A 9,064-nucleotide genomic window follows, 5' to 3' on the forward strand; every position below is an offset into this window, starting at 1 on the left:
AACATTTTCTTATGATTCACTGGTAAAAGTACAGAATTAACAAGCGCAAACTTAGTACTAGTTAATAAAAGAAACTTTCTAATTAAATTCTTTTTCCATTTTGCATTCGTCCTAATAAGGACGGTTTGTAGATAACTATGTTGATACAAGACGAGAATCTTTTGAAACAATTCAAATCTTGCCGACGATTGTCTTTACTGCGTACATACATCTTTCCCCTTTCGCAGCTCACTCCGAATGAGTACGCTTCGCATCAAGGTGTTCCTATTTATTGACTTTACAATGCAGATGGAAGGCCATCCTTTTGTTCGATAAATGAAAATATTTTCATCATTCGTTTTGGTGTAGCTTTCGCTTAGTGGCAGAGTTGCGACATTCACTGATTTTCTGGAAGGATTTGCAAAAACCTTCGCGTTTGTAGATTAGAAAAACATTTTCTTATGATTCACTGGTAAAAGTACAGAATTAACAAGCGCAAACTTAGTACTAGTTAATAAAAGAAACTTTCTAATTAAATTCTTTTTCCATTTTGCATTCGTCCTAATAAGAACGGTTTGTAGATAACTATGTTGATACAAGACGAGAATCTTTTGAAACAATAGACCTTTCTCGTCCGACCTAACCCCCTTTTTTCTTATTTTTATTCAAAAGATTACACATTTTTAAGAATATTGCCGTTGAAATGAGACTATTTGGAGCTATCGTGATTTTTTAATGATTTTTTTAAATTTGAAAAATGCAAGAATGTTGAGTATTTTTTTCACCTTTGCAAGAATGGTTGGACTCAAAATGTGTGTTTAGGCAACACTGTTTTGTATATTTTTGCTTGAGTTCCTGGCAACGCGGCAAATGAAGTGGTGAGTCGCGGTACAAAGTTCATTGATTATGTAAACAAACTAAAGTGAACCTCTCGGCGGAGAACATTGCATGATAATGTTTAACCTCCCTTTTTCGACAGATAAGAGAGATTGTTTACATGGTCTTGAAATTTTTGTTGATTCGATCATAGTATGAGAAACTTGGTTTGGTTCGCTGCCAAATGTTAACACTTTCCAAACAAGGTCGCTCAGCTGCAATTTTTTATTTGATGTCGGCATCATACATTGTTCCGTTAAATTTAACATTTTTACTTTTCTTGTACATGATTCATTGTAGAAGTAAGGCCAAACATTTGAAAAAGGCCCACTGCCAAATGCAAACAAATCGAATTCTCATATTCTCTACTCAAATCCTGGGACAAAACCTGTGGATATGTGTTTTTTCTTTTTTTCTGTTCATTTGATCTCTTGTCTTGTTCCCTTTGGCTGCATTTGACAGCTCCCCCTGGCTGCAATTAACATTAGGTTTTTTCGTATCCACACGTCACGTCCCAGTTAAAAACTATCTATATGGCCATGTGCATAAACATAACGTAACAATGGATTGTGAAGAATTTAGATAATGATTTTATAACAAATTATAAAAGGGCCAGGCTGATATAAAAGTCCTAACTAGCAATACGCTTATTATAAAATGATTATAAAGGATTATTGTAACTGATTCCAAAAGGATTATAAAGGCAGTGAAATAAGAACTCAACGAATTAAGGGGAGTGTCTCATGTAAACAATATGCGCAATCAAACTAAATAAAACAATATTAAATTTGTAAATAGAATTATAATGAATTCGACCAAAACTTCTTTTGCCTTTTTCTCAAGGTTTACGTTTGGCAGTTAGACCCTTTTCAAATGTTTCAAATGTTTGGGTAGAATTTAGATTATTTTATTGTTGTTGCGATCAATTTCATTTGGTTTGTTTTGTTCACAATGTTAGTGTTAGGTATTTTGGGATATCGGGATAGAGAAGGCAGCCACGATTACATTTAAATGTTTTATTGTTTGAATGTCGACCGTATTAAAAATACTGAACGGATTAAAAATCACGGGGAAAATACGTTTTTGCTTCTGAACTTCTTTTTTTATAACTGAAGAAGAGTGTTGCCAGAAAACTAAATTTACATATACAACATTTCCTCCCTCCTTTCAAAATGAACCATCTACGGTGAATACTTGCGAGGAGGATGACGGATTCGTGTCGAACGGCGAACGATGATCGAAGGAGGATCTCGAGGAACGGGGCTGTCCACTGGGCTTGCAGATGGAGTGTAGAACTCTGGTGATCCTTGGTCAGTAGGAGCACTTCTAAAGTTGATTGGAGTTGAAGGTGCATTATGAAGCGTGCTGTCGTTGCCGTAAAAATGAACGTGCCTTGATGCAGCTTGTTGGCTTGATTCTTCTACGTCCGATGCTTCAATCGCCTGATGATCTTGAGGGCCGAATCTCGAACGAATTTGGTCGATGTGGCGCTTGAATCGTTTACCTGAATATTCGATTTCATAGTGTAAATCTCCCAGTCGAACGGCGATCACACCAGGAATCCATTTTTCCATACGAAGGTTACCGGAGAGGAAATACACGTTCTGACCCGAACTGAATTCACGGAAAGATGGCTTAAAGTTGATTTCTTGCTTCATCGATACTTTCTGGCGAACGTCTTCGGGCTTTAGCAGGTCTAGATGTGTCCTAATGTTCCGTCCCATAAACAGCTTGGATGGCGATTCTCCAGTGGTAGCATGAGGAGCTATGCGATATCTCTGCAGAAAGTTGTTCAAGTTGGACTGCAACGTCGATGCAGTAGTTCCCATTGCCTTCAGAGCGTCTTTTGTTGTCTGCACGTAACGTTCTGCTTGGCCATTCGTTGCAGGGTGATAGGGGGCCGAGAGTTTGTGGAACTTGACGCCGCTATTCTGCAAAAACTCCTTAAATTCCGCAGAGGTAAATTGCGGCCCATTATCTGACACAATGGTAACAGGTGCTCCATAACGAGAAAATAACTCATCAATAATGCCAATCGTTGCTGCTGTTGTCATTGAATTTGTGACTTTCACCTCTAACCACTTACTGTACGCGTCAACTATAATCAGCAACATTGAACCTGCCACTGGACCAGCATAGTCTATGTGTATCCTTTCCCACGGGCCTTTGGGGTACTGCCAGTGGTGTTCACTAAACTTGGAGGGAGCATGTGCCTGACGAGCACACTCTGCACAAGATTTCGCTGTCTTCTCAATGTCTGTGTCGATTCCCGGCCAGTAAACAAACGAACGAGCTATTCCTTTCATTTTCACAATTCCGAGGTGTGACACATGAAGATCATTTAACACGGACTGACGAAGAACGGGTGGTATCACTACACGGTGCTCAAACAGTAAACATGTAGCAGAAAGAGTATATTTGACTTCTGGTGCTTTATAGTCGAATCGTGTCAAATCGGCTCCAGCTTCCAACAGTTGTACGATTTTACCAAGAATAGGATCTTTGCGCGTCTCACGTCCGATATGTTCAGCACGGACAGGTAGTTGTGCGATTTGATGTAAAACAAACACTTCAAACCCGTCACCTTCACTCTCTCTTCCCTCGCGAACGGAAAGTTTGTTTACGTCGATGTTCCGTGGAGTGCGAGCAATTCGAGAGCAGTAATCTGCATTAACGTTTTCCTTCGTCGATTTGTACACAACATCAAAGTTGAAGTGCGACAAATAATCGGCATAGTTAGCCATTCTGCTGATACAGAGAATTGGTAGCGATTTGGTTGGATGCAATATTTGAGTCAACGGTTTGTGATCGGTGATCAAAGTAAATCGGCGAGCATAAAGGTAGTTGAAAAATTTCTTGACTGCCCATACGATGGCGAGAGCTTCTTTGTCAATCTGCGGATAACGTTGTTCGGTAGCAGACATAGAGCAGCTGGCGTACGCTATTGGGCGCTCTCGACCGTTTTCTAAACGATGTGAGAGAACAGCTCCCAACCCAAATTTACTCGCGTCCGTGGCTAATATCAAAGGAAGGTTCGGATCATACGGCATCAGTACCTGCGGTGAAATGAGAGCTAATTTGATTTCTTCGTATGCATACGCTCTCTCGGCATTCCACTCGAAAGATTCCTCCTGCAACATGTCACGCAGGCAACGAGACCGCATTGAGAGAGAGGGAATAAAAGCATTGTAGTATGTGGCTTTCCCCAAAAATAATCTAAGCTCTTCTGGATTCGATGGGCGAGGTGCGTCTCGTATGGCTTCTATGTGTTGGTCGGATTTGTGTAAACCGTCTGCATCGATCTTGTGACCCAGGCATTCGAGAACCGGGGTGGCGAAAACACATTTCGAACGGTTCAATCGTAAACCGTGATTCTTTAGCCTATCGAAAACTGCTGAAAGGACAATTAGTAGATTTTCGAAACTGTCTGCAAAGACTATAATATCGTCGAAGAAGTTAACCACATTAGGTAAACCTTTTAGCACTGTTTCCATACGACGTTGCCAAATCGCAGGGATGTTTGCGGCTCCATATACTGCTCTTGTCGGTCGAATCAACCCGTGTGTTGGTGTATTGAGCGTGAGAACATGTCGAAATTCTGCATCTATTTGTAGGTGTGAGTAAGCATCTGTCACATCCAGGTGACAGAACAGACTGGCTCCTTTCATTTGATTGAAGATGGATTCGATCTTGGGGATCGGGTGTTCGTCAATAATCATCCTGGGGTTTACAGTAGGCTTGTAATTACCGGTGATACGAAGATTTCCATTCTTCTTCACCACAATGTGGGTGGTGGACGCCCATTCCGAGTAGTCGACTCGCTCGTAGAAACCTGCCGCAAGTTTCTTGTCAATTTCCTGCGCGTACTTACTCTTCAATGCTAATGGTACGTCTCGAGCTTTTGCAAACACCGGGGTTGTACCTGGTTTGAGATGCACCGATGCTGGGGGTCCCTTAAGCATTCCTGCCGTGTCACCGAAAACGTCATCATAGTTGGCCAACAACTGTGACAATGCCTGTTGCTGATCCATTGAGATCTTGGAAGATGTAGACGTCAGCGAGTGTACCGTATTGCTTTGGGTGAAAAGCTCGTTCAAATTCACTTCGGTCGCAAATTGAGAGATCCACTCCCTACCGAAAAGTGTATCGTAATCTTCGGCAACAACGTACAAGTTGAGCTTACGTGTGGTGGAACCAATAGAAACATTCACTGGAAGACGACCTAAACACCGAATACGATGCCCGGTGTAACTGGAAAATTGACGGTCAGATTTTAACAGTGTGAAAATCGGTTTGATAACACGGAGTTTTTTTTCACTGATTATACCACAAGGAGCACCGGTGTCTACTTCCATGTCCATGCTGTGTCCGTCAATGGTGACATGGATAACTTGCTTCCCACATGTGTTGATGGAGTGAATTTTACTCAATGGCTGGATCACGTCGACTGGAGAAGCTAGTATCGCATCCGAATGGATCTGGGCGGTGGATCGATCCTGCGGATTCTGTGTGCTGGATCTGCACACTTTGGAAATGTGACCTTTTCGCTCACAATTGAAGCATTTTGCATCACGAAATTTGCACTGACTTCTATTATGATTGCCACCACATCCACCGCAAACCCTCTGCTCGGATGACTGTTGGTCACTCCATTGTTGTTTTTGATTGTTCTGTGTGTGTGAGGGAAGGTTTGTTTTGCGCGTCCTCGGCCTTTCATAACCTAACTTATTAGTCGCCTCAGCTAACAACGATGGTCTTGCCGTTCGAACTTCTTTGGCTGTATTGCGGGTGGCTTCCAAAGTGTGTGCGACCTCGAATGCTAGTTTGAACGTTGCCGGTTTCTTGGCAATAATTTCGTCACACATGTCACGCGATTCAAGCCCGTGCAAAAGCTGCTCAATCAGCATCCTGTCGAGAAAATCTCCGTACTCACAGTGTGCGGCACCCTGCCGGAGTCGTAGAGCAAAACTGGATACAGGTTCGCCATTTTGTTGCACGATTTCGCGGAACTTGATGCTTTCTACGTACTTATCTCTTGCTTGGTCAAAGTGGCCAACTAACGTCGTACGAAGTTCATCGTACGTTAGGTCTTCTGGATCACGGGGACTCACCAAGAACTTTATGGCATTATTTAGCTCCGTACCCATATGCACTAGAGCATAATGTGCGTATTGCGAAGCCGGGATGTTGCTCAATTGCAATGCCCACTCGAATCGTTTGAAATAATCCGAAACGGAGGTGTTTTCCGAAGAACGATATTCGGAGATTGAGAACGATGGTGGCTTGGCTTGATGTGCTGTAGCAGCCCTAACGGCATCCGGATGTCCCACAGCTACTGTTTCAATGGAGGATCGTAGGGCATTGGCTAACATCTGCGCGAGAGATGCCATTAGCTCTTCGTTAGCCATCTTGATTTTTTTTTCGCGAAACCGAAACGAACGCGTCACTCTCGACCGGAAAACTTATGCCTCTAAATCCCACTTCTGACACCAAAATGTTAGGTATTTTGGGATATCGGGATAGAGAAGGCAGCCACGATTACATTTAAATGTTTTATTGTTTGAATGTCGACCGTATTAAAAATACTGAACGGATTAAAAATCACGGGGAAAATACGTTTTTGCTTCTGAACTTCTTTTTTTATAACTGAAGAAGAGTGTTGCCAGAAAACTAAATTTACATATACAACAGTTAGTCGCAGAGTATTTTGGTGATCTATGGCAATTGAAGACCTTTACACCCCATACTAGGTCCGCTCCTGTTGCAGCTGTTTCGCCCCGTCCGAGTCAACCGATGGTCCAGCCAGCGCCGCACTCGTTTTCGCTATGCCAGTGGCAGGGACTTGGATTAAAGGCTAATTCAGCGATTCCGATTCGAAGGAAGCAGCGCCAGTAGCAGACTGCTTCGGTTCAGCAATACCCTCCGGTATCGGACGAAGCACTCCGGCAGGACGAAGGTTTCAATGAGGGGCTCAGGCATAAGTAGCAGAGTCCTTCCTTGCACTTACTGCTTGTCGAGTGAACAATTCCGAAGAAACCACTGCCACTCTCGCCAAGCTTGATCACCGTCATAAGTGCGACGTCAGCGGTATAGCGCCAGGAATAGTCGAGAAGAGTGTAAGCGTCGGAAGTCTCCTGCGTGAAGATTGTTGATACTACCGCGTGTTTTAAATTGTCGTATAAGTTTTAAATTATATAGCAGGAAATGTTTGTGTTTGTTTGATGTGTTTACTGTGAACCGACCTTCCACTAATCACAGTTGATAGACCTTTGGAAAGCAACTATCATCGGCATGCAGCCACCATAGCTTTTAAAACCCACCACCAGAGGTCGTCGTCGGGAAAGGGGTGGTGGTAGGCGAAGAAACGGTGGCGATCAACCTGATTGGGTAACTCGCTGCGCGTTATGTACCATAGATGGGGGCAATGAACTTGACCAAAGGGGAATGACCGAGGCTGTTCTAGCTCGCTTTGACTAACTTACAACGGGAACGGTCGATCACTTACCCGGAAAGCGTCGAACAGTCAAGTTAATTAAAGAGCAGCTATTGGAGTATATTAATAAGTGATATTGAAATCGTGAGGAGCTCAAGTGGACGACAGGTAAAGTCCGAATATGATGTCATTCCCCAAAAAAATACCAAGAATGCCCGTCAGGTCACTTAACCACGATTTGTGTTGTGTTACCCACAGGACCCCGCAGTTTTTGCCAAAAATATAACCGACGCGCAGTACGTTGGCAGTACGCCTGTTCATCACGCCACGCCATTGTTCCGGGATTCCGGCTTGCCATCAATTAGCCGAGGATCAAGGCCGCAACCACCCTTGGTGTAACTCAACGACACCGAAGATCGCCACCCCTTCATCGGTTCCAGTCCAGCGGGCGGCAAAGGCCGTAGACGCGGCGGAAAGGAGAACGGGAGTTCGACAGTAGGAGAATAAGGTGGTGAAGCAGCAAAAATAGGTCAGATAGAATTAAGAAGTGGAAAGTGGAAGAGATAGAAGAAAGAGTTTGTGAAAGTGAGGAAAATAAAAGTAGAGTTTGCATCAACTAATCGGGCATTTCCTTGCTACCCGCGAAACTCCAGGATAAGCGTGCCGACCCTGAGGTCTTTGTTTCAGGGAGTCTCAGCAGTGCTCACGGCTGGGGCTGGCCAACACTTACACTTTGGCGCCCAACATAAATTGACTTACCATCAGTTTTGAGGGTACAGCTCGTAAAATTGCTCGATTCACAGCCGATTGCTACGTGCGTCTCTGGGAAAACATCCTTGCTTTCACAAACATATTCTCATAGGTGGTGGAATTATTGAAACTTATATTGCTAGTGAAATTCTAATTTGCTACAGAGGGGTTCTGATGTCCAAAATTAAATGAAAATAACGATTATTTAAAAAGACAGTTCATATTCAAAATTTAGTACTACCGTATTTCTAGCGAAGTTTTTTTTATCAGTGTGTATGAAGTTCGGATGGAACGATAACAAGACCCAGAAAATAATCTTTATTACTAGCATTTTGAACAGTACCTTATTGGACGAAAAAATTGTTTTTTTTATCTTGAAATTCTAAAAACAATTTAATCAAAAAGAAATAAAATGGAACAACAATATCTTCTAGCACAATATCTCGCGTTGAATCCAGCGCACCTTTCTGTCGATGAACTCGACCATGAACTACAAATTCGTGGTGCAGATTTAATGAGTGAAACGCGTTGCACGCAAGAACGAACGCTGCGAGGTTTCCTAAAAATAGAAAAAGTTAAACCTAATGCGAATCTCAGAAAATGTTGGACATCATTGAAGGGAGAATTAAAATGTTGCCAGGTAAAGTAAAGCGAAATTAAGAAGGAATTAGAAAGTAGAAGGGCAAAAAAAGCTCCAGAACAATTGTTCAAAAGCAGGTTAATCCATATTTTCTTCCGCATGGAGCGATTACAAGCATATGCGAAGGAAGAGGAAGTGTTGAACAACATTGCGATGATTGCGGGAGAGTGCATAAAACTGTTGAATTTGTTTTTCTCAATCACATTTCCACTACAGGATGTGAGAGAAGTGGAAATGGCAATCGCGAATGAAAGTATGAATGTACTACGCGGAGAGAGTAATGTTAGAACTGGAACGGAATCAGGGAAAACGGGAGAGGATTTGACCGAGCAGATTGAGATAGTGAGTACTGAGCAGCAGGAAATTTTGAGTGATGGGAATGTAAT

General features: G+C 42.7%; 1 protein-coding gene across 1 annotated transcript; it reads right to left on the minus strand.

Moving 5' to 3' along the window:
- Positions 1-2,036: 2,036 nt before the first annotated feature.
- LOC131680037 (uncharacterized protein K02A2.6-like) lies at positions 2,037-6,263 on the minus strand. The gene has a single exon (XM_058960769.1). It carries the CDS (start codon positions 6,261-6,263, stop codon positions 2,037-2,039), a length of 4,227 nt encoding a protein of 1,408 aa, XP_058816752.1.
- Between the last annotated feature and the right edge of the window lie 2,801 nt (positions 6,264-9,064).

This window comes from Topomyia yanbarensis, chromosome 2, assembly GCF_030247195.1.
Source record: "Topomyia yanbarensis strain Yona2022 chromosome 2, ASM3024719v1, whole genome shotgun sequence".
Lineage (NCBI taxonomy): Eukaryota > Metazoa > Arthropoda > Insecta > Diptera > Culicidae > Topomyia > Topomyia yanbarensis.

Coding starts and splice junctions, on each gene's coding strand:
- LOC131680037 (XM_058960769.1), bottom strand. CDS start 6,263: ATGGCTAACGAAGAGCTAATGGCATCTCTCGCGCAGATGTTAGCCAAT.